We start from the raw sequence: 27515 nt of genomic DNA, 5'->3' as shown, positions 1-27515 counted from the left end.
TGAAATTTCCAATTTCATTTTCATAACATGTTTGGATATAAGAAGGAATGAAATGCCACTGTGAAAACAGTTCTTTCATTGTAAAAAAAAAAAAGTTTAACCCTATTAGTCAAAGAAGATAGGGTCTTGGTTTCTTTACTGTATTTTAGTAGAGACTATTAACAGAAGAATAAGTATTTATTTTTCCTCAGAAGTTAACTATTAATTGAATTAAGTTAATAGCAGCTCTCTCAGTCCAGAAGAAAGTTATGCAGTAACAATGATCAATGTAACACTTCACACGTGCCAGGTACCATCCTAAATGCTTTTACATATTTAGTCATTTACTTCTTACAACTACTCTATGAGGTAAGTCCTATTATATCCATTTATAGATGAGGAAACTGAGGCACAGAGAGGCTAAGTAATGTGCCCAAGTTGTACAGCTACTATATGGCGAAGTCATGACTTAAACCTAGAAAGTAGGGTCCTGAGGCTGGGCTCTTAACTGCTACACCACACCCAGACAGTTACTAAAAAGCAGGAATAAAAGTTCTTGTCTTTTAATAGGCAGCAGTTCACTAATCTCTTTGCATATTCAAGTGAAGTTTTTACCTAATTCTCTAATGTGAAGTGTGGGGAGTTAAATACGCAGAGTTAATAACAAACTCCTTGACTTTTATGAATGGTTCTAAACAAAAAAGTTCCATGCGATGAATTCATGAAATAGTCTCTCTTGTGAAACCTCGCTGGTGGCCTATATTTACAGTATCTCTTTCCTACCATGAAAGGCAGCAATGGAACTGTGTGAAGGATTTTTTTTTTTTTAAGGAAAGGGAATTAGGTCAAGGGTGAGACATATCCCTAGAGTTGGCTGAGAAAGAACTGGGAGAAACCTGAGGAGAGCCTGGTGGGACTTAGTTTCCACAATTCTCGTATTTAACCATGAAATTAAAATTAGGTACAGGGCTAGATTTCATGGTCATAAGCAGGTTAGTCAGTGAGTTCTAAAGAGTTCACATACTCTTCTTTCCATTTCTTTTAAAATTTCACTGAAGGACCTGAGAATAATGATCACTGAATAAACTCACTCATTTATTAAATTATGAGTAGAAAGAGTTAAGAATTGACTTAAAAGAAAGGCAGGAAACATGGTAAGTGTGGGAAAACGCATTACAAAGTTTGCAAGCGAAACCAAATCTCCAAAAACATGATAATTTTGTTAAACTATTGTAAATAACTCAGGAGAGAAGGCAACATACTCTCATGTGAATTCTTTTTTATTTCCCCTCTTTATTCAGAGTTGCATCTAGTTGTTGCAACTTCCAGCAGCTAGTAGAAAAAAAATTAAAACAATAATTGAAAAAGTAGACTAAGATTTAAATGATCAAGATACAAATGCATAAAAGAGATGTTTACTATATAATGTTTACTAAACATTGTTGAAAAAGAGTGTTATTTTATTTTAAATTACTACATTTTCAATGCATGAAAGGAATGGGCCACAGTAAAAACAAAAGCAATATTTCTGTGACTGTTATTTTATCTCTAGTTCTGTATGCCTTTTCAGCATTTGACATCTGTTTTTAACCACTATACCCAATACAGAGTTGTTCAAAATAAAGTTTTTACCCAAACTAGACTATGGAGATGCAGATGGGAATGAGATAAACTCAAAGCAACACCAGTAACCAGTAAAAATGTTTTAATCGATATCAATATACCATATTTACAAACCACATGGTCATTATGTACATGCATTAGTAAATATTAGTACTTTACATATATATGTATTTGTAACAATCAAGTAAAAAGATACACTTCAAATTAGTTTTATTTATGAAAAATATATATAATGTGACACATGTACTTCAATTTGAGTGCTTGTTCAATACTCAGTGCTTAAAAATATTTGAAAAAAATCCTAAAATATATTCTGATGGAAGATATTAAAAGTGAAAGAGTTAAGGAAATAGTAAGTGTTAAATGTCATTTTAATAAGTAGGGGAGGTGAGCAGAAAGAAGATAAACATCTATAGGCAGCAAGCACAGCATAACCTAGATGAAGAATCAGAAATGGAATATGTGCTGTTTTTCCCAAGGTCAGTTTCACTCGAAAATGAACAGAACTGAGGTACTTTCAGGATAGGGTGAATGAACTGAACTTCTGATAACGAGGAGCTGGTGCAGAATTGACTTCCTGCTAGAGGTTCATGACCAAACACGCCCTGGACATTTACCATAGAGTAAGCTAAGTCAGTTCCTTATTTGGCTTCCGCTAAGAGGCAAGGGTGCTATATGCCACATAATGACCTCAAAAACCTGAGTAGTCATCTGTCCTTACTGAAGAGACATCGGGTGGCATCGGCTCTCTTTGCAAGCATAAGCTGGGCTGGAATTCTTGGATCTCGAGTGTTTTCTTTCTTCAAAGACTGAGGTCCATAGGGATTAGGGCAACTCACCCCAGTTCATATGGCCTCAAAATCTCTTCTAGTGTGCTTACCAGCCCATTCCGGTCTGGGATGGGGTGTGGTGCCCCAGGCCGGCCTGCTAGTTGAGGCAGGGGCAGCAGAAGCAGCAGAGGGTCCGACAGGGGTTCTTCTTCTTGTACCGCTCAGCCTTGCTCCAGTGCACCTTGGCCTGGCCGGTGTAGTTGGCAGTCTTCTGCACGTTGACACTGATGACATTCAGGGTGTCAGACTGCTGCTCTACCAGCCTGGCCGTCTGCAGGAAGAGCTCATGGAGGTCGCGGATGCGGCCCTCCAGCTGCAGCATCTCACGGTGCTGGCTCTCTATCTTGTTGAGGGCCCCCCGGGCGCACTTCACGTCGGCCAGCAGGTTCTCAGAGAACACATCCCACTTGCCCTGTTCCAACATGTCCTCGATCTGGTCGCCCGAGATGTCCTTGCCCATGATCTCCAGCTGACGCTGGATGCGGATCTTGCAGTTTTCGCGCTGCTTCATCTCAGCCTCGTTGTACTCTTGCATGGCAGCCTGGAAGGTGCAGGTGAGTGCTCTGTAATGCGCTTGCATGATGCGCACCACGACCGAGTTTGCGCCGTGCTCGGCCTCGGCCTCCTGGCTCAGCGTATTCATCCTGCTCAGCTTGAGGTGGATGCTCTCGCCCCGGGCCTTGATGTCCTTGGCAATCGAGTTGGTGTCGCGCTTGATGCTGCTAAGGCGCCGCATGGACGTGAGGAAGCGGGCATTCTGCTTTCCCAGCCGCTTCACATCGTTACTCAGCTGCTGGTTTTCATCCTGAAGGTCCTGGATGTTCCTGTACAAGGATTCCAGGATGTGGTCCGTCTCAAACACGATGTCCTCCTGGGGCAAGTCAAATTCATCGTTCTTGTCTGTGAACTGCCGGTCATAGTTCTTGGTTAACTCCACCAGTTCTACTAGTCGGTCCTTCATTTTGCCTGCAGGTAGAGATACTGAGGTTAAATTCCTCTAGTGAAAGCCAAATATTTACACTGAGGGAATTGCAGGTTAAAATAAAGAAGCATTCTGTTCACTGCTCAGCGCTCCCAGCTCTTTACTCCTGGGTGTAGGTAATAAATGCACTAAAGGAGCTAAATGTTCTATGACATTTTGCTTATGAATAAAGGACTAATGAGACTGACAGCCATGAACACATCTATATTTTATAGCTAGTAGGTATTTGCAGTTCAATAGTGGAAGTTACTGGAACTCAAGCAGCAATTTCAAATTTTAGATTGCTTTGGGAACCTCTTTTTCTTGCTTTATGTGCTCCAACAATCACAAATCAAAACACACCAGAGAAAGGAAAAATAAGAAAAGAGTTGCAAAGATGATTGTTAAATACGGACAGTCAATTTACAAGGCTTTGGAGCCAACTCTAAGTGCTGACTCTTCTGTGTCTATTTAGCACTGGTAAGCATTCTCAGTCCTGTACCTCATAACATTTCTTTTTTAAAAAATGATATAAATCATGGTTTAATTTTTTTCTCTTAAAATGTAATAAAAAAAACAGTCTTACAGTAAAACAACAACAAAATGAACAAAGACAAAAATTTAATAAGGAAGTACTAACTTTGGAAGTCAAAATTTCCCTGCTCTTTTGCCAAATATCACCGATAAATACTTCAGCTTGAATGTCTGTTTGATACTCAGTGCTTAAAAATACTTGGGGGAAAAAAATCCCAAAATATGCTAGTGGAAGATATTAAAAGCTAAAGAGATAAAGAAATAGTTAAATGTTTTATGTGATTTTAATAAGTAGGTGAGGGAGCAGAAAGAATACATATTTATCTAGATGGAATCACATAACTAAAGCCAGATGAAGAATCAGAAGTGAAGAATGTTCAGTTTTTTTCCAAGGCTCCTAGTGGTGTCATTAACAAAACTGATTTTTAAAAAAGTTTTATATGGAAAACTTCAATCATACGCAAGCCTAGTAGCAATAACGTAACACACTCCCATTTATCCATCACACAGCAGCAACATTTGCCCATTTTTTAATGGCTTTTTGAAATAAGTTGGCAACTCAAGCAGAATTTCTATATTTTTATAAGGATGGCGCTAATCAATTCCCTACTTACCAAGGCAAAATAATGTTCTCTATGTCCATATTTTTTCTCCAGTGAAGTGAAAAACTTTCATTTTTAGTAGCTTGTATATATGCCAAAATAATTAACATTTTGCCCTTTTCATGCAAGATTCTGTGGCTAGAAAGATTCTTTCTACTACATAATTTGCAGAAAAGAAGGGGAAAGTAGTAGCACTTAATGGCTGCTCAATCTATCAGGAATCTTGATCTCAAATTAAAAGCTTCTCTCCAGTTAAAGTAATTCATTTTACAGCACCACTAATGGAATGCTGACAAGTTGGATCTAGTGATAAATGGAAAATGGTGAAATATTAACCATGGCCTCTCATCTGCAATGATCATTATCTACATAAGTTAAGCAAAGCTTTAATACAAGAAGTTATCCTGCTTAAAATACCATTTCTGCTTTCTGGTGATAAAAATCAATACCAGACCTTCTCAACGATGGGGAAGGTGACTCTCCTAGAAGTACAACTGAGAGGCAGGAAAAAGACCCAGTCTGGACGAAAACTATGCCTTGATATCCAAATATTTCCTCATTTTAAGCAAAGTTTAAAGACAAACTGCAAGTTGGGGGAGGGGGAGCAACCTGCAATATATGTAATGGGTTTACATAATATTTTAAAAACTCCTGCCCTGCCCCAAACAAAAAACAAATAAAAAACAGTTGCCCAAAGAGACAATGAAAAGGCAATTCATATAAGAAGAGAACATAAGGACAGCTAATACGTAGCACGTGCTGTCATTACCACTCTTCCTGTGATCCCCTCTTTTAATCTTCCTGGGACTCCGTGAAGTAGGTATTGTCCTTATCAGAGTTGGTAAATGAGTTTAAGGAGTTTGAGGAATGTACTCAAGGTCCCCAGTAAATGAACAGCTGGACTCAAGTAGCCCTGCTTAACTGCTCAACTATGTCCAGCAGGTGTATATGAGTGGGGCATGAGGGACTTCACTATCAAAACAAGGAAATGCAAATTAAGCCACTGAGGGTTTTTTTTTTTTCCCCATCAAGCTGGCAGGAATTTTTTAAAAATAAAATTTTTTTTAAATTGATAAGAATTCTGGGAACTCTGAAAAAAATAATACTGGTAGGTGGGCAAATTGACAGAACCTTTTTGGAGGGCAGTTTAATAATGTGTATTGGAAGCTTTTCAAATGTGTCTTTGTTTTGCCCTAGGTACATTTATTCTAAGGTATATGCAGGGGTGTGAGAAGCTCATTGCTGTACATGTTTTCATCATCCACAATTTTCACAGAAATTCAAAAATAACTGAAAGGCACAAAAATGTACTAACTGCTACATAATCACAGTGTTTAGAAGGCTACCTAAATGATATGAGAAGTGTAAATACCATTTTAGGTAGAATTTGAGGGAACACAAGCATTCAGACCATAGGATTCTCTAATTGAGATTTTATACTTGGAGCAATTATTAGCATCTAATAACTTAGATCTGGATGAACACATGAAAATCTTCTCACTGTTACAACCATTACCTTCTTCCCCACAATACTTTTCCTTCATTTCAGAGTTTCCCCATCACTGCAATGTTTCAGTTATTAGAGCACTCAGTGGGCAGTCACTCATCACAACTGTCCAAAACTCCACAAAATTATTAACAATCACAGATAATTCTCTTCTAACAAAAATTCACTGTGGTTATGACTGACCCAAGACTGCTGAAATACCAAAGCACTGGTACTTGGAGGGAGAAGTTTTACCAGCAGGGTTGTAGAAGTGACAACTGAGGTCATACTAGTAGAAGGGCTTGTTGAGGGAAAACGTAAAGAGAGGAGAGCTCCAGGATCAAAGGTCAAATCATCCATACAAGTTTTTCCACTGTTGTCTGTATCAGCATTTACAAGCACACACAGTTGTTGCTGTGCCTGACTTGGCCTTGGCCCTGGAATGTGAAGCAAACTTTGGCTGGAAAATACAAAAGAGATTAACGCGGAAAGAAAAAAATGATGGGAAATAAATCACTTAGTCCAGTTTGATTAAACTTTATATTTCATAACTATTCCATGAAGTTTTTTTTTTTAAAGAGAAATCAATAGAGTTTCCAGAATTGTGAATGACCTTTTCTTTTCCAACTCGAATTACTAATTAAGGAAATCCCAGATAAGTTTTACATTCCTCTTTCTGTTCTTCTTTCTCTTAAACAAAGTCCTTTGAGCCACTGACCCTAATCCTGTTGGCTAGTTACTCATTTTCAGGAAACAAATAATTATTTCGGCTGACATTTTTTACACGAGTGCAGAAAAATCTCAGTTACCCAGTGTCATCAGTGCATGAGGTTTTTCCGTTTAAGTGACTTTTACCTAACCAAAGACCTATCTCCCTCTGGGAAAAGTATTCACTCCTTTTTGTTGGAAATCCTCTTCTAAAATGCAGTGACATATTTCATTGCTTCTTAAAGAGAGGACATTGGACACACTTTACTGTGGACTCAGATTATCATTACTAACATCGCTGGACTGTGTGGTAATGTACTTTGTTTTAAAATATTTCTCTTTCCTTAGTTATCTCCTTACCTCAGTTATCTCCTCATACTGCTACTGACAGTCCTCTCATTCCCTGTACAGCTTGTATCAGACCAAGAAATTAGACAAAAGTCAAACATTTAATAATGGTAAGCTATATATGAGTCAGTAACCCTCAAGAGTCAAACTTACTAAATAAAGCAAGGAAGGAAAAACTAGTATTACTGACCAAGTGTCCAACTTGAGCCTCCCTTTGTACTGGACTGTTGATACATCGTCCATCAACAATCTTCACAATAACTATGAAAGCATCAAATTGTTAAACTGTTAGGTTATTTCCATGATGCAATGACCATTAACTCACATCCTACTTTCTTGACCTGACTTCCTACATGGCCCATTCTTTACCCTCAAACTTGTACATACTCTTTGTGGAACATTGAGAAAAACTTTACTACACATTCTTTGCATGTCCTCCAATCAAGAGGTATGGACTATTTCTCAATTCCTTGAATTTCAAGTGAGGCCATGAGACTGGAACTTGCTTTGTCTATCGGGACATTAGTAAATATGATGCAAGCAGAGGCTTGAAAAGCACTTGTGCAAAAGAGCTTGTTATTGGGAACCCCGACACAACCGTATTAAGAAGCCTGGGCTGGCCTGCAGGAGGATGAGACCCAGGAGTTTCAGCTGAACCAAGCCCTCAGCTAACCCATTACTGACTGCAGCTATATGAATGGTTCAAACAGCCAGTCGATAGGATTGTGAGAAATAATAAATCGTTGTTTAAGCCACTAAGATCTGTAACTGTTTCTTAAGCCACAAAAACTAACTGATCACACAGAAATTGATACCGAGAAGTAGCACGTTGCCATAACAGAAACCTAAAACGTTTGGCATCGGCTTTGGGACCAGACAGCAGGTGAAAGCAGTGAGGTAACTATTAGCAAAAACTGGGAAAATGGCATGCAAACTGTTAATGCAGGCTGGAGAAGTGACGAGAAACTGTACAGCAGGGAAGGAAAAAGGCAACCCACATTATGTTGAGGCAAAACAATTGGCAAAACTGATGGCAGAGGCAGCATGAAAGACTGAAAATGTACAGCGAGCTTTGTATCTAGCTGCAAAGATCTCCAGACAGCATATTGAAAGTTCACTGAGTGCTTCTAGTGCATTTAAGGTTCTAAAGAGAGAGATGAACTAAAATTGAATTACCTCGTTTATAAGCATTATTTAGAGAAAACAGAGAACCAGAACGAAACAGATGGGAAAATAAAATCTTTTACCTCTCCAGTCTCTTCAGCTGGAAGGAAAGATTCTTAGAGTAAGAAGTGGCCTCAGAGTGAGGACCTTGGTAAAATTTAACGTGGTGTCTTGGAGCTCTTCTCACCTGGACAGAAAGGGCCCTAAGACTCCTAGAGGCGTGTCTCATAGCAGCCTGATGCTCAGCCTAGAGTAGAGAGAGAGCTGTCTGACTTGGGAAGAAATTGTAGATGTGGGTTTTAAGAGCATGAACCTTATGGGATTCTTAGGAAATCCACAAAGTTTTTAAGAGAGCTTTACTGACAAGCACAAAAGTATGACCTAAAAGAGACAGAGACCATTCAAAGGAAAAGAAGCCCCCAGGTGCCTGATTTTTCACTGCGGGGCTAGGCCAAGGAAGCTATTTAGAAACCAAAATGAGCCATTTATTATGGAAAAGGAAGACTGTTTCAGAGGGTAGAGCCAAGAGCCATGGAGAAATAGACACCAATGAACCACTCTCGATTAGGAACAGAACTGGGTCCCAATCGAGGAACATCCCCTGGCCCAGGAGTCGGGGGGTCTGGGTAGAATTGCTGTGGACTGTTGACCGCTATCTGTATGGTTTGTGTAGGGTTTTTTTGGTCGTCTTTTCCCTATTTCACCATTATATATTGGGTGTGTATGGGGAATAACTCATCTTTTCAGTTCTCAGGATCTTTGTCTTAGGATCAAGAGGATCTTCATCTGAAGAGCTATACCTGAGGGGGTCTCATTTGTACCACAAGTGATGCAGCCCATGGATAAGCCTCTGGGCCCAGAGGCTGATGCCTTAATGTGATAAAACTTATGGAAATCCTATGATGGGGGCGAGCATATTTTTCTTGTAGGAAAAATGTAATTTTTGTCAGAGGCTGATTATATTTGGTTGTAAAACAACAAACAAAACTGGCCACAAATTCTTAGCAGTACCTCTGATCAAGAAGTGGTGTCAATGGAAAAGACATTCCCTGTATTATAAACATTCTTAACCCTGGGCATTTTGGGGGAGTGAAGCAAAGTTTCTTCGGCAGTAACCTGCTGCCTTCTCAGCAATCAGTGTGTGGCAACTCACAGGGAAGGTAAAGGGCTAGGAAAGTCCCAGCCCTGGAAATAAGTGGGCGCCCCATCGAAGAGAAGATGCCACAGAATTTGGAAAGCACAGCCTGTGTGGAGCAGAGGTCAACACTTAACTTGGATGTGTCTGGCAAAGTGTTTTCAGTAGTTCTTTGGTGAGGAGGGCATCAAAAGCTAATTGTCAATCTATGTACTTGTATGTACAAGTTATTTGCATTAAAACAGAAAGTATCTTTCTCAAAAAAAAGAGAGAGAAGTAGTGTCAATTTCTCCCCTCTCATTCTGGGCTTGGCCGTGAGACTTTCTCTGACCGAGAGGACAACAGAAGACATGATGCAAGCAGAGGCTTGAACAGCACTAGCACACTGGGACTTGTCCCCTCTACTGAGAACACCAGAACCTCTGGGTGAGGAAGCTCAGGCTAATCTCCCGGAGGATAAGGACCACGTGGAGAGAGAGGCCAGTCCCCAGGTGACCAACTGCTACAACTGTGTGACAGAGTCCAGATGAGCCCCTCGGAAGAACCACCTCTTATTTACTTTCTGCCAGGTACTCTTGCAGAAACATAGTTTATCTCATTTAATCCTCGTTAACCATGGACTCACAACCATGAGAAGTAACAAACTGTGTCTTGGGGGTGGTTTGTTAGCTTCTCTCCACCTTATCTTCCACTTATCAGTTAGCTTTTGGTTCAGGTTTCTCTATACCCCGTAAAGTGTGTTCTTCTTAAAGAGGACCTAGGAGGATGGATAAATCATAATTTACAGGAAGTAAATGCTCATGCATTTAAAACAAAGTTTATGGCTACAATTTAAAAATACAAACCTGAGCAACATGTACCAAATAATTGTCCTGCTGATATGTGACACCTACTTGATGATCATGGCCTAATTATACACCTTGATTTTAATGCATATAGAATCTTCTAGTCATATTGTATACAAATGTTAATGTAAAGGATACACATAAAAGGAGTGGGTGTTTCTTAGCAAGTCGGAAGACAGCCTTCCTTCCCTTTTGAGGATTGTGGTCAGAAGCATGGTGAGCAGAAAAAAAATGATGCTAAAAAAAAGATTATCTCACACACAAGCAGCATCCACAAGAAAGACTCTGCAGAAGCTGTTTGATAACTCAGTATGCTAAATTGAGGTTCTTGAGCAGTGGGGGCAGGACAGTACAGAGACACAGAGCAGTTTCAACTTTGGCTGAGTTTCAGTCTGATAAGAAGTTCTGAGAACTTGAAAAGCTAGTTTTGAAATGGAGGTAGACAGTTCAGTGTATCACAAGCCTATTGTTAAATCACTAAAGTGAAGAACACCAGGTAGGCAAAATGCAATTTCCAAACACAACTCTCCTGCCATATTCCAAACCTTCCTTTGTTATCCAGGACTGAACCAGAGACATTTCTTGCTATAAAGAATGAAAAATTAGCATTATGTGAACCAGGTTCCTAAGGAATACCAGAAGTTGATTACGACCCTACTCATCTTTCAGAGTGATCAATGCAATCACGATTCTGCTGTTCAGAGTTGTGGAATCTGTTTAGTTCCACATCCACTTGGGGCAGTGGAAGAGGGGGCTCAGTGTTCAGCCTGGGGAGACAAACTGCCACGACTGGGACTAGTCTGGGCTTCCTCACTGGTTTCATGGTTCCCAGCAGCAAGAGAGGGCAATTCCTAATAGATAAGTGTCTGCTGATGTCACATTTCCTTGCAGTCACCTTCTCTCCGCCTTATCTTCCACGTGTATAAATACTGACTGTGTGGGATGATGAAGGGAATTAAATGAGATAATCCCTGTAAAACTCTTAGAAGCGTGTCCAGCAGAGAGTAAGCACTCTGTATATGCCCCCTGTTATCATCTACTCTGTGATTTTAATTCACTCAAAAAACCTAATGCAGATTCAGTAACTATTAGTATAAATGGTGCATTGCTCATTTACTACTAACACTTTATTACTAACAGTTGATTACTCATCTCACAATCATAAGTGAACACTAATACCTGTGGATCAGATTATTTAAGGTTTTCAGTAACTTTTATTCCAGTTCTTTCTTTGTAAAATCTCTTCTTTTTTCTGAGTATGAAAGCAAACCTTGCTCTTTATAAAGAAGAAGACATAATCAAATGATACAGAATTGTTTAACGTGGAAAGTAAACATTTCTCATCATTTAATACTACTTTATATAATAACCAAATAAAATACCAATGATAAAAGTCTAACACATATTCTTCCAGACTCTTTTCTATTCTAGAAGGTTGTAAATACTTAAGAGACAGCATCCAGATGAAGTGACCCTGACACTGTGAACTACAGAATGTTTTTCTGGTAAAGTGTAGGGGTTCTCTGGGGTTTCTTCCTGCCAGGGGCACTCCTCAGGGACACAGGGCCATGGAGGCGGGGGTGGGTAGGTCCCACCATATTTCCCTTCACCAGCATTTTTATGCAGGTGAAATCAGGTAAAAAGGAACACTAAAGGCAACCTGGAAAGGGAAAGTCTGAAAAAAAAAAAAAAGAGAGAGCGAGAGAATCCTTATGTTTTACTTTCAAGCTTAAGAATCTCAAGGTGGTTACCCCAAGTCCACACACCCTAGAGACTGGGAGTCTGCAAGTGCCCAAGCCAGTCTGGGGATTGTTATCTTCAGGACTTAGTACTTACAAAGTCAGTGGCTAGGCTTTCTTTTGGGAACAGATGAACAATTTTAATTCAGTAAACATCCTTCAACTACCTCCCTCATAAGTGTCTCACAAAGGTAAACCCCATTCCCCACCCCACACCCCACAAGGTTCTGCTGTTAGTGGTGGTAGGGTTTATTTTGCTTTCCAGTCAGACACAGGAACGTACAGGGAAGATGTCTTGCTCATCAGCTAACTGACCTGAGTTCTAAAAACAAACGTGGCTTGGAAGATAAAGTGCGCCCCTGGGTGTCAGAGGACTTCCCCCCGTCTCCATCTCCAGCTGTATAAAGTGGGAGCGAGACATTTCATGTCTCTGAGTGTCAGTTTTCCCGTATGTAAAATAGTAATGACAATACCTATCTCATAAGAGTTTTTGATCATTAAATGAAGTAAATAATGCATATAAAGGACGCTGTAAATTTAAAAGTATTTTACAGACACGGTATTAGGAATTATTACTTTGCACAGTTGCCATCCATAATCAGTTCATTTCACCAGGTAGTTTATTCAGCATATTACAAGTACCACTCCTCAAGAAACATGTGCAGGACATAGGATTTTTAAGTGATCCTATAAAACCAACTATTTTAAATTTCTGTATTATTCCTATAGCTCAAGTGACAGAATATTAATGCCCTATATTCACGCAGAACCTCAGCAAAATAATGAGTTAGATGCTTTGCATTTATTGTATAAAAGATGCCCAAGGAAACAAACTCACTTATCATAACAACATTTTTTATTTCAAAGTGAGTATCTCACATTACACCTATCAAAGAAGACAAATAAACAACAACTTCTTGCAAAACAAAACTAACAAACTAAAAAGCAGGAGCTAACCAAATTTCTTATACATTTACCCCAATTTGACTGTTCCACATAGCAGTTGTGCTGTTTAGTACTATACAGAATCAACACCAATAGATGTTAAAAAAAAAATCTTACAGACCTTTTAATATTACTGAATTTAAATTTTCCCTTATATCTGAACTTCTGTTTTGGATTAAAGGAATGCTGAATGTCTGCTGTGGTCATTAGCAACATTCATAATTGGAATCAAGGGATACTTCCTATCTGACCAAAATTGTAGAGAATTCTACAGCTAAGGAATAACTTTTATTTGTTCTCTCATGAATAGATTATTGATGCCCATTTAGAATAATTACCAGCATCCATGAAATGCATACAGTTTAAAATATCATACCTTTCATTTTTAATTTTGTGTTGAGAATTCAATATACTAGAATTAGATTTTAACATTCATATTAAAAAAACTCAATTATGTTAACTAAAATATATACAAGAGCATAGAAGCAATGGCATCTGTTAAATAAACTATGTTGGGCACGACGTTAAGTAGCTGCTAAGTAATATTTAAAAACAGACTATGTGATTGATATTCTTGTGCACATCCTTCAGAACACATGAGCTTGCACAGGCCACTGTGACAGACTTTCATGTGTTCATTCAACAAATATTTCATGAGTATCTACTATGTGCCAAGAAATATGAGAGGATGAGGTTAGCTCATTAGCAAAAGAATCATGGTCTCAGTCTTTTAAAAATATTTTTTTAGATAAGCAAAAAAATGCTTCCATAAAGCATTTTTAAAGAAAGAAGTGAAATTTTCAAAAACATGAAATAAGATTTCTGAAATACGTAAAATACAGGTATAGCTGAAATCAAACTTATGTCAATTTAAAGACATAATTATGAATTAATGAGGGAAACAGATTTTTGGTTTTCTGTGTAATTATAAAATTTTTCTTAATTTCAATAACTGGTGTCATCCATGACACAAAGATGTAACAGCTTAGTGTTTAAAACATACTGCAAAGTTGCATAAACCTACATTAGATTTCCAGCTCTAAGTAAACTGGATTAACACTCTAACCTCAAGGGGTGCTCAGTAAGGTGTCTGACGCACAGTAAGTGAATTTTTAACAAATGCAAGTCATTTTCTTGTATGATACTTGTGGTTTTACTTTTGTTGGTAAATGTACACACTCTCCACAACTATCAACAGGAAAATGTGTGAATAATAGTTGAGTTATTTACTTCTAACCTAAGTGACTTCATCTGTCCTGGCCCAAAGAAACTCCTCTAAAGCCATTTTATCCTGTCTTCCTTCTAGACATGCCCTCCAACCAGAGGTATCTGACCCCTCCCCATCCCCTATCCAAATTCAAACCCCAGTCCTGTGTCCCATTCTCTACTTTTTAAGGCAGTAAATAGCTATTTTGATGAATGTATTTGCTCTTTTGTGCTACTAGCTTAATATACTACTCAACCAGAAAATACATCTGTATTTTTAAAGAAAACTTGTATTTTGTGTAAAACGGGAAATTGAACATTACTTTTGCTCCCTTCCAAAATCCCACTAAAGGAACTTTCGAAAAGGTATACACCAACCAGGTAAAGAGCAAGACAGAAGGGAGCAGCAACAAAAATCTTAGAAACTGTAAAGCAAAAGCCCAGCAGATATAAGAACACTGAGTCCTAAGCAAACAATGAAGGCCAAGAAATGATCTAAATCATGCCATAAAGAAATAGTCAAAGGTTCTGGAATCAGAATTAATGAGGACCTATGGAAATGGAGGTGATGATTTCAGGGTGACAACAAGTATGTTTGATTAGAAGCATTTCTAAGAAGTTGGCGAATCCACCATCCCCATCCTCCCATGCCAGGAGGGTGGGCAGGCCACACTGACTCTAGACTGGCTTGGAAGAGAAGAGGATTAAGTGAATGTTTTTATAGGGAATGCCGGACCTCCAAGCCCTCTTCCTTCACCTATTGTCCGGCACACTGACCTATATCCTACAGGCAGATGAATGGAAGACCCTTCTCCAGAAAGTAGAAAGAGAGAAAAAAAATTACAAAATAACAGAAAAGATGAGGAATTTATAAATCCAATCCTTTAAGTTCAAATTCCAAATAATAGGAATTCCAGGGAGAGGACATTGTATGAGGAAAGAAAGGGGGGGGGGGGAACAGATCACCTACAAAGCCATAAAAGTCAAACACCCTAATGAAGCAACATCCTTTAAACTTTTGAGGAATATGTATTTTCAATCCAGAATTCAGTCAATCAAATATGATGGAAAAATAAAGACATTTTCAGATATACAAAGTCTCAAAAAATTTTTACCTCCTATGTTCTCTTTCTCAGGAAGAAGCTGGGGAATGCATTCTGACAAAACAAGGAAGTGAGTCAGAAAACACACAAAATAAAGAATCCTAACGTGAGTTCTAACAGAAGAGAGAGGCCGAGGGCATCCCAGAATGTTGGCACAGGGAAACTCTACGAGGACAGATATGAACCTGGCTGAAAAGATCACCTGTCTAGATTAGATGAGTAGGCAACAGGAGAGAGATTTCTTCAGAAAGATGAAACTGATGGAATTCCTGATGGGTCAAAATTTCTTAAGGGGAGATTTAGACAATTTGGGGTTGAGTAGGTTGTAAGTGTAAATGAAACTAACAGCAACAACAAAAACCAATTAACTTCCAAGAAAGCAAAAAAAAAAAAAAAGTAGTCACAGAAAGATAATCATGATATAATGCATGGCTCAGCTGTGATTAGTATTTTTATAATCATAAAAATATAATCATGGAATACTGATTTAACAAATGATAATGGAGCTGTACTAGGAGGTTGGAAGGAGGGGACAGGAAGGGAGGGTACATGTCTATGGAAAAGAGGGGTGAAAATGAGCTAAAACACTGTCTTCCATACAGAGAAGTCAATAGGCGATGCCTAAAACAAGAAATAGTAATACAAGTGTGTTGTTTAAGATATGAACATAAATACTAGAACAATCTGCAAAAATAGTTGAAAGTCGCTGCCTTTGAGGAGGGGGAAATGCAACAGACTTTTTGTCATTAGATTTTTATCTTTTATTAAATGTTTTACAGAACTAGTTGACTCTAATTATGTATGTGTAAGTCTGACAAAATTAAAAACGAGAGAGAGAGAGAAGGCAGGAAGGCAGGAAGGAAGGAAGGAAGAAAAGAAAGAAAAAGAAAGAAAGAGAAGAAAGGACGGAAGAGAGGGAAGAAGAGAGGGTGGGAAAGAGGAAGAAAGGAAGAAAGAAAAAGGCTTTCTAGAAAACACTAATAAAAGGGCAATGATACAGATTTATGAATTTGACTTCGTAGTAACCAGGAACTCTTTAGGAATCCTGTCTTGTCTGCTCATTTCTTTCTCTCTCTTTCTCATATAAGCATATCTTTACAGATTCTACTTTAGAATTAACATGTATACATATTTATGAGTGGAATCTGAAACTACCCCCAATTTAATTTTTTGACTGAGCTAAATCCAAAATTCCTGCCACGGTTTAAAAAAACATCTGAAAAAGAAAGTGATCCTAAAATAAAGCTCAAATAATAAATGATAAATTTTTTTAGAAATTGGAAGGAACACAGCACTGGTGAACTGGGGGAAGCCCTAGCAGATATGAACACCTATAGTAAGGAAAAAATTAAAAACATGATACTTTTGCAAACATAAAAATTAAATAAATGGACACGAATAAAATATTGAGAAATGGACCAAATGTATATAAAATGTTAGTATATGAAGAAGCAGCCATCAAAAAATAATAGGGGAGGAAAAAAATTTAAGCAACCAGACTGATATAATTGATGAGCAATAATTTATTTGACTTTAATCCTTATTGTAGGCCCCATAATACACCTCAGTAACAGCAAAGAATTAAAAATGCAAAATCAATAACAGAAACACTAATAGACAATAAAGTTGAATATTTATTAGTACTCTGGGACAATGATAACTTTCTATGGGATTGGAGGTTGTGGAAGAACTCTCAAAGAAAAAGATAACCAAACTTGACTATGTAAAATTTGAAATCGCTATGCACCAAAAAGAATAACAAATATTAAAAATTAAAGCAAGAGGCTGGAAGAAAATATTTGCACGAAACATAGTAGACATTAGGTAGGTACACATTATATGAACAGATGACTTCAACTGATAAGAAAATAACATAACAAAATATATGGAGGAAAATATATAGAAAGACAATTCACAGGAGATAAAATATTCTCAATAAAATATGAAATGATGGTGTCTACTCTTTAGCAAATAAATATAAATTAAAAATAAGATATTAATTTAGACTTATTATTCACTAAGATAGAAATGAAGGAAAAAAGTCAGAATACAAGGTTTACCTATGTTTTAGTTACAAACACCACATGGGAAAAACAAAAGGAAAATACTTATTGTGTGTTTATGCTGCTGTCAGTGGTAGGTGTAGGTATCTAGATGTCAACAGAAAGGAAGATCGTCCACAGCACTCTTAAGTTTCAGCAAAAGGCAGTTAATAACTTGAGAAATTTTCCAATTAAGTAACAAGAAAATTAAGCTTACTGCAGGGAATTTTCTTCTGCCAACTGTTAATCTTTTCAGATGAGCTGACACTACCATAGTTTTGATTTTTTAAGGAATGAGCTTCATCCTCTAAAGAGTTCTACACTTCGAAAAGGAGAAAATATTTCATTTCACCACCATAGCCTTTTATTTAAAAATTCTCAATGAAAATATAAAAGTTGAACTAATTTACAAATGCATTCAGTTGGATTCACAGTGGCTAACTAAATTTATTACCTACACTTCAACAATAAAACAAGCCCAATTATGAAAAACAGAAAGTATAAGAACAAATGTTTAGAATTATTTCCTCACCACTCATACAGTCCTTATGTACAACATTCATAGTAAAAGTAAGACAAAAAATTAGAATATAATTTGTTACACTTATAAACCAAGGACTATACTAAAGCGAGGGAGGAAAGATGTGAGAAAACATGGCAAATGGTCATCACGGGACATCACGTGTCCATTCATTTAAAATCACACTTCAGGCCTGAGTTGCATTTTCACTTGCACTAGTTTTTAAACCCATTTGTCAGTATCAATGTTGTTTTAAGATGCTGTTCAGTGTGGATGTGTTTAAGTTGACTTAAATGAGACACAGCAAAGCACTCTGTATCTCCAGCTATATCTAATAAATGCTGCTCTATGATGACTTAATCCTCCCTTCCCTACAATCAGCCAAATGCGCAGAATTCTTCGTAAACATTCATAGGTTAAATGTGCCCCTATTTGCTTTGTGATGTCAAGTTAGACAAGAAATAGGTTCTTAGTGGAGAATCAATCTGGTTACTTTCTCAATCAAAAGACTGTCTCTTAATTAAGATACTATATTTAAGGTTATTTATGTATGTAATATAATAAATGTAAATAAATTGCAGTAGAAGAGCCACAGCAGATTCAAAGATTGAAAAATTGAGACGTCACAGTCCCTGCCCTCAACTAAGCTTAAAATGTATGGAGAGAAATAAGCAGGTACAGAAATAATAAAAGAGCAAGAACAGGCCATAAAAGGGAAAAAAAGGACCCAGCATGAGCTGCCTAGCCAGGCAGAGTCTACAACCTCCAACACCGCGTGGCATCCTCTCTCGGCAGGGCCAGGAAAGTGAAGTGGAAAGATGAGAAGGGGGAGCAGACACTGACCTCTAAGCAAAGGTACTTCAGCCTTGGTCTGGAAAAAACCCCAAAGGCAAATCTGCTAAGCACCCACCTAGGCCATAATCGTTCTTAAAATTAACTCTTAAAAAGCTGTAATATAAGCTCATGATTTTCAGAGCTTTAAATTCTTATTCCTTTTCTGTGTATTACATATTAAAATGTTAGCAAATTAGCTTCTAGCAATGGCACTGAATGAGATGCACAGAAACTTTCTTCTCTGTTCCTTGCCAGCTATTTAAGTCATTTAATGAAGGAGGCATATTTTCTTGTTCTCTCTTTGCCAATGCATGTGCTCACATACTGGACACACACAACACGCACACACACAGACACACATGCATGTGAAGGGTTGAGAGATTTTGAACTAGGCAGACCAAAAGATCTTCCTTTATTTAAAAAGAGGTCCCTTGCCTTATAACCAAAGCCAAGCTCTTAGCTTCTATTTTTATATGAATTATGTTTCGTGAGAATGGAAAACTTTCTCTGACCTTAGATTAAGCTGAGTTTTTGGCTCTGATCTCACTTCCCAGTAGTTCCTCTTTCCCAGTATTTATCATATCCTATTGTTAATTGTCTTTTTTCCTAATCTTTTTGGTTTGCCAATCAGGTTCATGGGGTCAGGGGCTGTACCAGCTGTGTTTGCCATGTACACAGTGTCTGGCACATGGCAGAGCCTCAACAGATATCTGTTGATTAACTACGCTCATCAGAATGATCATTTCTTGCAATCATTTTTGATGAGGCTACGTCTCTTGTACACAAAGATGAAGAAGACAGTCCCTGACCTGAGGGTGCTCACAGGCTGGTAGGGAGAATAATGAAAATAAATGTTAATAATAGAGGGATACATGGGAGCTCAGCTCAATCTGGATGAGGGGAACAGAAGGCTTCCCAGAGAGGATGGTGTCTGAGCTGATTCTAAATGGTTTAACCAGAGTTAGCTGGGCAAGGAAAAGGGGAAGGGACCAGGCAGAGACAACCAGGCAGAGCAAAGGCATGAAGCTATGAAGGGATAGGAACTACAGCAATTTGGTGTTGCAGGAGTCAACAAAACATATCAAAATGTCCTAGGAGTTTACCAGATTATTTTTTAGGTGACTAATATTTCCTGCAATGACCTGAGTCAAAATCAGTGCTTTTCTCTTTGAAGAAAAATAATTATTCTCTATTTCAATGAATCAGATAATATATTTGCCTGTCATTGTTATCTGTCTCATCCTATTATATGGTCATTTAAAATTTTAAGACAGCATCTCAAAGCATCATCTGGCTTAAGATTTTCTGCAACTTTCTCTTAGAAAGTTCACTGATTCCTATAAATTCACCGATTTCCAACAATCCCCCCACCGCTGCCGCTCACCTTTGTCTACAACTATTCCAGGAATTTGGCATCTCCTCCCCAGTTATCAAGACAGTAAAAGGCCAAGCCAGAAACACAGCTCTCTCTCCAGCAATCCTGGTTGGAGGCTGGCCAAGGAATTTGGGCCAGTCTTTCTGTTGGCCACACCAGGAATATGCTATGAAAGACAAGGGATGAACATCACTGTATCAAGCCTGCTGGGATTTAGGCTCAGGTGCTCCTTTGTTCCCCAGTTCCGATGGCTTCTTGCTAATTTGAAAAATCCCAACAGGCTTGGTCACCATTAAGAGCATAACGGTTCAGAGCATGTATCAGGTCATCTAGGGAAAATTCGTTGAAAATGCCAATTCATGGGCTCCGCTTTTAAAGATTCTGTTCCAGTAGATCTGAAATGTGGGTGTGGGCCTGGGCTTTCCTTTCTGTTTCCTTTTTATTGTTTGTTTGTTGGCGATGTTTCAAAATATTCCAGGTTTCTGATCTTAGAGTCTACAGGCTACACATTGAGATTCACTGGACCTGTTTAGGGCCTTTCAAAGGCTGAGAGAAAAAAGAGAGAGGAGGGAGGGAGAGAAGAGAGAAAAGGTTGCCTATATCACAAAACTGTTTACCATTTAACAATGGCAAAGCCTTGAATTCTAGCAAAGGCCAGCATACATTACCCTTCTGTACCTGGTCTGGGCAGCTGGGGTGATTGTTAGTCTTTTGGAGGCTCCCTACTCCACTCGTCCTGGCCTCCCCTCACCTGACTCTTCTGCTCCTCATTGTCCCAGGACTAAGGCTACTGTCTTCTTGCTCTCTGGTGAGCTATTCTAAGTCCTTAAGGGCGTTGGACAAAATGCCAGCTTCCTGGGCTCCACTCAGCAGGGCAATGGTCTGGGTCGGAAAGACATAAGCAAAGCCCTCATAAAGAAGAAAGCTCTCTTCCACACAAATGTAGTAGATGATGTGACACTCAGATCCCCTTCAGGACCAGGGCCCTCATTCCCCCAGCTGCCAGCAACGTCAGCTGCTAAAGGTGCACAGCTCCAGGAATTGCCCTAGAATGAAGGGAGCTACTTAGCCCAAGACGACACTTTCTGCCTGGATGCAGCCCACATCCAATGGCAAGCTGATGTGGCGGATACAATGACCACTGTTGTACATGCACTGCTGTTCAATTTCCCCCTCTATGTAATTCTGCTGCCCTCTCTCCCTGTGAGGTGTTGTTCCTAGAGCATCTCCCAGTACATTTCTTGTATGTAAATCTCAGAGTTTGTTTCCAGGAAATTTGGCCTAAGTTACTGAGTTTGCCTCTTTTAGTCAAGTGGTGACAGCACAGTATAGTGGACCTCTGCAACTTACTTCCTGGGTAATGCTGGGTGGTCACTTAATCTCTCCCGGGGTCTCCTTCGTTATCTATAGAATTCAAATACAGACAACAACAATAATAATAATACTTATTATTTCTGTTTTGCTAGGCTTTTATGACAATTAAAAGAGAAAATATATATGAGAGTTCTTTGTACATAATGAGTAATTTTGTCAGCTCACATTGCTGTATGTTGGTTTACCACGTGGTAATCAGGGAAGAGCGGAGGAAGAAGTGGGCTATCTACTAACACTGTACAATTCAGCCCACACACTGTGTCCTACTTTATCTTAAAGCAACAGATTTGTGTCACTAATCAGAATACCCAGGCATATAATAGAAAATGAGAAACAAAATCCGGAGGGGAGACATGTATTGGTGCATGTCCTGAAACTGAAACAGATGCAAGAACAACACTCTTTTTCCACATGAAATAGCAACAGAGCTATTTCCACTATTCTGAAAAGTCAGAATTCACATCATTACCCAATAAGTTATGCAATGAGTAATGAAATCTCATTTTATATCTTTGAACAGAGAAACAAGTAAAACAATTGAGTATATAAAATGGGGAATACTTTTCTAAGCAGCATCATCTTTTCTGGATTACCTTGATACTGTATCCACTAAAAAGAAAAAAATATACACACAAAGTAATTGAAACATGTTATTAGCTCAGGAAGGATAATTGGAAATTACTAATCCTAAAACTTCCCCCTACTAAAAATTACCAAATTATTGAGCCTTACAAAGAACTTGAATGAGATACACAAATAATGTCTAGTATCCACAGACTCAGGAGTGACCAGCAAATGACATACGCTGACAGATGGTTTCACTATCAGCAAAAGTCACAGGATGGTTAGACCTGGGAGGAGGCTTAGAGACCTAACAGAGCCCCTAACTCTAGAAATTTTTCACTCTCAGGTAAACCACAGTCAAAATAAGGAGGCAAGACAAACCCACATGAAATATTAACCAAAACCCTTCCCTTTCTTGTTCTCTGAGCACTGAATGGATTACAGGCAGACATACAGGAATTCAGGCCAAGGGGTAAACATGTGGGCTGGATCATCCCAAAAAGCTTCATGTCAGTCTCATATAATGGGAAACTATAAATATCTAGATATCCTGGTAAATCTGAGGAAATGTTAAACGAAACATTTTCTTCATGTGTAGAGAAAACATTTCAAAACTTCAAGTTTTAGACATCTGAATATTTTACAAACCTCAAACTTTGAGTGAGTTTGCTGATTTGGTTAGGTACAACATTAATTCCGTGTTTATAATGCATACATTGTCCAAAATAGAGGCCTCTGAGGAAAAGATAATTAGACCCTGCCTGCTGAACAAAAATCTGTATTATTCCAAGCCAAAGTAGGGTGAATCATGGAACAATGAGAACAGTAAAGAGTTGGGGTCAGATTTTGCGGGAAAGAGAGGAAGAGGGAAGCGGTGGGGCCAGAACCCAGGAAACTAGAATCATTTTGTCCAGCTAAAATCAAGAAAACAGGGGACACAACAGGGTCAGCCTCACTTACCAAGATTCTGGCAGTTAGAGACAAGAGGGGCTGGAAAGTACCTGCTTCAGCGTAAAATAAGAACAAAACAGGCCCCCCCAGAAGGCAGATCACACACGAGGAGTAAGATCTGGAGTTGCTGTGGACCTGCCTCTGTTAGTAAATCTTCCACCATCAGCATCTACACTGCTCTGTAGATTGACACCCTCTGGCCAGCCTTTCTGCTTCCCCATGGGTGGGATCCTTAGTAACAAAACATTGAGCACATCTAAGAAACACAAAACACTGAACATTCAGTGCTTGGAAAGGGAAGTAACCTAGGCAACTATGAGGACACAGTTGTTGAAGCTCTGGGAACCTGCAGTCACTGGGAGTTTCCATTCAAATGTTTAAAACTCCCAGGAGAAATGTTCTGATTGTTCTAGATTTATTACAGGTATCTCTCGGGATGGAGGTAGTGGGGAGGGGTGCTATGCAGCACAATAGGACCACTGGGGCCCCACCTCATGTACTGGGCTATTCCTGGATGAGGGAGAATTGTCAGGATCAGGACAGTGATTCCACCTTGAGTTTATCAGTGTCCAAAACATCATTCATTCATTCACGGAGACAGCATATCACAGCAGAGTGGTTACGAATACAAGCTCTGGAGACAGATATTGGGATCAACTTCTGGCGTTGACAACTATTATCACCACACTTTCTTTCTGCACCATTCAAAAGTAGTTAATTATAGTAACTATCTCGCAGGATTGCAATAAGGAGTAAAAGACTTAATTCACAAAATGAACCTAGAATAGTGCCTGGAACATGATATGCACTCAATAAATTTTAGCTACTATTATTATTATTCACTCAGGAAGCTTTAATGAGCACTGACTATATGTCAAACGCTGTGTGAGCTCCACGTTATCCTTGAAACTAAACCTACTCTTCCATTTTTGTTCCTATCCTAGTCATAAACTAGAAACGTGAGGGTCATTCTAACCTCTAACCTCCTAGGTCTTCCTCACTGTCATGTCTGCTTCTGGGTTCTGTGGCAGGTTCCACCCACTGAACATCTGTCAGTTCCTTCCCTCTTTTCCATTCCTCACTGTTACTCCATGACTCAAGTCTTCTTTTATTTCTTATCTTGAATATTATAGTAATCACTTCTGTATCTCTCAAAGGTCAGTGCTGCTTATTCTTATTCAATCTATTTTCCATCTTGATTCTAAGTTCTTTTTAAAACATGTATCTGACAATATCATTCACGTGCTCAAAGTGCTTTACAGGATAAACTCAGAGCTCCAACACAGCAAATGGGCCTATGATCTGGCCCAGCCTGTTCTCCTGCCCTCTCCCCAGCCAGAGTCCATCCCAAACAGGCTGATTCTTCTGCTGGGTCTTCTAACCCTCCATCTGCCTGACAGCTCCTCCTCTTACATGAAGGTTCATTTTTTAATCAGTAAATACTTCCTAACACATATCGTGACTAAATCTGTGCCAAACTGAAGGAGTACAACAGTGAAGATCACACTCTATCCTTTCTCATAGAAAAAGTAATTTTGAGACCCTCAAGGGAGAAATGAAGCATAGAAATCAAGGTAAAGTTGTCTCAAACTTAGCATCATTTTCCTCACTAGTTGGATATCTTATGAACTGGATGCCAAAACTGAATATATTTTGGCATCATGTCCAAAAGCACCTGAGCAAATTTCAGCCCCAATAGTAAACTGTGACACTGTGGATTTACTCATTTTGACTCACACAGCTATAATGTGTTAGAAAAGATTGATCGAAACTATAAAAACAATGATCAGAAAGTTGTTTCAATATGGTGTTGTAATGTTATAAGCCATTAATTAGTCATTCTGTTTTTTAAAAGATGAGTAAGAGTGCCTGAGATTGTCTAGGGGTAATAAAAAGCTGGACTTAATTTTACACCATTATTAGATAATATGAAATATGGTTAATTCAAAATCTTTAAAAACCATGCCTTTCCAATTAATACATTTTTAAATCATTTACTGAAAGGTAGGCTTACTGAATAAGCTCAACAGAGTGCCACAAAGACAAGTAGATGATTAAACTCAAAACCTTCTTTATTCGTACCAGCAACGATGACCTACTTCATTCAAAATCCCAGATCTACAGGGACATCAGTCATATTGGGACAGAGGCTCTACTATGGGCATAGATTTGCCATTGTATTCATTTCCTTCTATTGGATTTTCCAGCGTTCCACACCAATCTTTAGGGCCCTTGTCAGCAAGATTCTGTCTTATTCACAGGTGTATAACCATAGCTCAGTAAAGAGCCTGGCACAGAAAAGGTACCGGGTAACTGTTTGCTGTGCTGAATTCAGGTGACTCAGGTCCAACAGTGATGCTGTCCCCTTCTCTACTATGTGTTGAGATAGTGTACAGTCCCTTCCTAAGACCTATTACCCTGATGCAGTGGGACCTCTCAACTCAAACATTATGATTTCTCAGCTCCATCTGGCATCCACAGTCTTCAAAATTTTTCCTGTGGCACTCATTTACTAATGACAAAACTTTTCACGTGGCACTAATTTACTAAAGACAAACTGTCCAAAAGATTCTGATTCCGTGACAATCACTATGTAACATGAATGACATTTCTATCACACCATCCCAGTAAAAATAGTAACAAACCAGTTATGGAATAATGAAACTAATTTTCTCTTGAGTCTCTGTGGCAAAGCACATGATTTAAATGGTTATCTTACATCAGCCTAGTGACCCTAGCTGGTGCGCTGTACCATCAGGCGCTTTTGGAAAGTGAAAACTTTAAACTGCTACTTCCTATACCACCAGCCCCAGCTCAGCAGCGCCTGCATGTCACATCTTAATCTTATTTTAAATACAGCCAGAGCAAACCTCACTTTTCAGAAGTTCATTAACAAAGTCTCACAATTAAGAGAGCAGCTCTGTGACTCATTTTTGGATACCCGTGTGGAAATAACAGCTCCTCCCTTTGCTGAGAAACGGCTTAAACAAGCGCGTGAGAACCACAGGAAGTAAGACAGGTCTCGGCTACTGTCGAGCCTAGAATTCCTTCTTGGGATGGTGTGGTGCTCGTAGGCGCTGCCACTTCTTGTCTCCACACTTCAAAAAAAAAAAAAGACATGTGGGCTTGGAAGGGGCTGTTTCAAGGCGGTATCAATTTCTCCGTATTTCCTGGCTCCTGAGTCACACTGTCAAGTTCAAGTCAAAAAGTACCCATTCTGGTATTTTTGAGAAAGTGCAACCCAATAGGAAGTGAACAAGTGATCAAACCGAAGTAATGCCTCCACTAACTAAAAAAAATTAGCCTTTCGTCTCAAAAGTAGTCTTAGGTGGATACTGTATAAGGGAAGCCTGTCAACAGGTTATCTCTGAAATCATTTCAATGAAAGCCTAGAAGAAAAAACAATCACTCCTCTCTGAATTAGAAACCCAAAAGCCGTGCTCCCCGAGGGGCCGAGAGGCGAAGTGAGACCCGACATCCCCCCGAGGCATCCCTCGGGTCCCCGAGCGACAGAGTCCACCCCGCCGCCGCATCCCCGCAGCTCTCCGCGCACAGCCTGCGCGGGGCATCCCCGCGCCCAGGTGGGTGAAGGAGAGAAAAAGAGACCCAGGGTGAGAAACACGAACCAGGAACCGGACGGAGCGTGCGAACCCAGAAGCCCCCTCCTGAAAGCGCCTGTCCCGCGCGGGCACCGGGCGGGGAAGGAAACCTGTGGCGCGGCTCCCGGCGGCTGGGCTCCCGGCGCCTCCCGCGGCTCCTCGGCGGCCGCCCGACCTCCGCGCCGCCGCAGCCGCATCTGGGTGCCGCCGGCCCGGCCCCCTCGGGCGTCGGAAGCGCCCGCAGCAGGGGACCAGGCCCCGCCCCTGTGCGACGGCGCCGGCTCCCCACGAGCCCAGCCCCCTTCCCGCGCCCCTCCCGGGAGCCCCTGCGCTCTGGACGGCGGGGAGCCCCTGCGCTCTGGACGGCGGGGAGCCCGGCTCCAGCCTCCTTCCTCTCCCGTGTGCCCCCGGGTGCTCTTGGACCCGGGGGCGGGGGCGGGGCGCCGACTAGCCGCAGAGCGCGCGGCCCAAGGCACCATCCCCCCTCCCCCGACCGCCTCCCCCTTGGCGCCCCACCGCGCCCCGAACCCGCGCCAAAGGCGCCGGACTTTCCCCGGGGATCCCCACCGTGCCTGTGACGTTCGCGGGCCGGGCCCGTGCGTTTCCCGCCGTTCTGAGGTGGTAACTGTGAGAAGCTACGGCCGGCCCTGCACCTGTCGCGCGACCCTGTAGGCGGCCGGCCAGGAGGCTGCGGGTCACACCGAGGCTTTCCCAGAACCCGAACTCACCCCTTTCCAGTGAGTTTTAAACACCAGACCCGTTCATTCATTCATTCATCCAGTACCAGTCCAGCGCCCGCCCAAGAGCTGAGGATACTGCGTGGTCAAAAACACCGCCAAGACATTGCCCTCAGGGACCTGGCATTCCAGTGAGGAAAGTTAAATAGATAAAGTGTATATCCTGTGAGGACAGTGGTAAGTATCTTGAAAAAAGTTAGGCCGCGCTCAAAAAAGATGGGGAGGAGAGAGGCCTACACTGATGGAAAATGTCAGACATGCAGGAGCCAGCTGAAAGAGCTCCCAACGCCAAAGCTGGAACGATTTGAACA

At 40.1% G+C, this 27515-nt stretch overlaps 1 protein-coding gene across 1 annotated transcript; it reads right to left on the bottom strand.

Moving 5' to 3' along the window:
- Nucleotides 1-1462: 1462 nt before the first annotated feature.
- Nucleotides 1463-26798, bottom strand: STX11 (syntaxin 11). Its single transcript, XM_015247134.3, has 2 exons — nt 26495-26798; nt 1463-3398 (listed from the first exon to the last, which is right to left on the bottom strand). The coding sequence occupies exon 2, from the start codon at nt 3391-3393 to the stop codon at nt 2530-2532; it is 864 nt and encodes a 287-aa protein (XP_015102620.2). The 5' UTR covers nt 3394-3398; nt 26495-26798; the 3' UTR covers nt 1463-2529.
- Between the last annotated feature and the right edge of the window lie 717 nt (nt 26799-27515).

This window comes from Vicugna pacos, chromosome 8 (assembly GCF_048564905.1).
Source record: "Vicugna pacos chromosome 8, VicPac4, whole genome shotgun sequence".
NCBI lineage: Eukaryota > Metazoa > Chordata > Mammalia > Artiodactyla > Camelidae > Vicugna > Vicugna pacos.
This window is presented reverse-complemented; position numbering and strand designations above follow the sequence as displayed.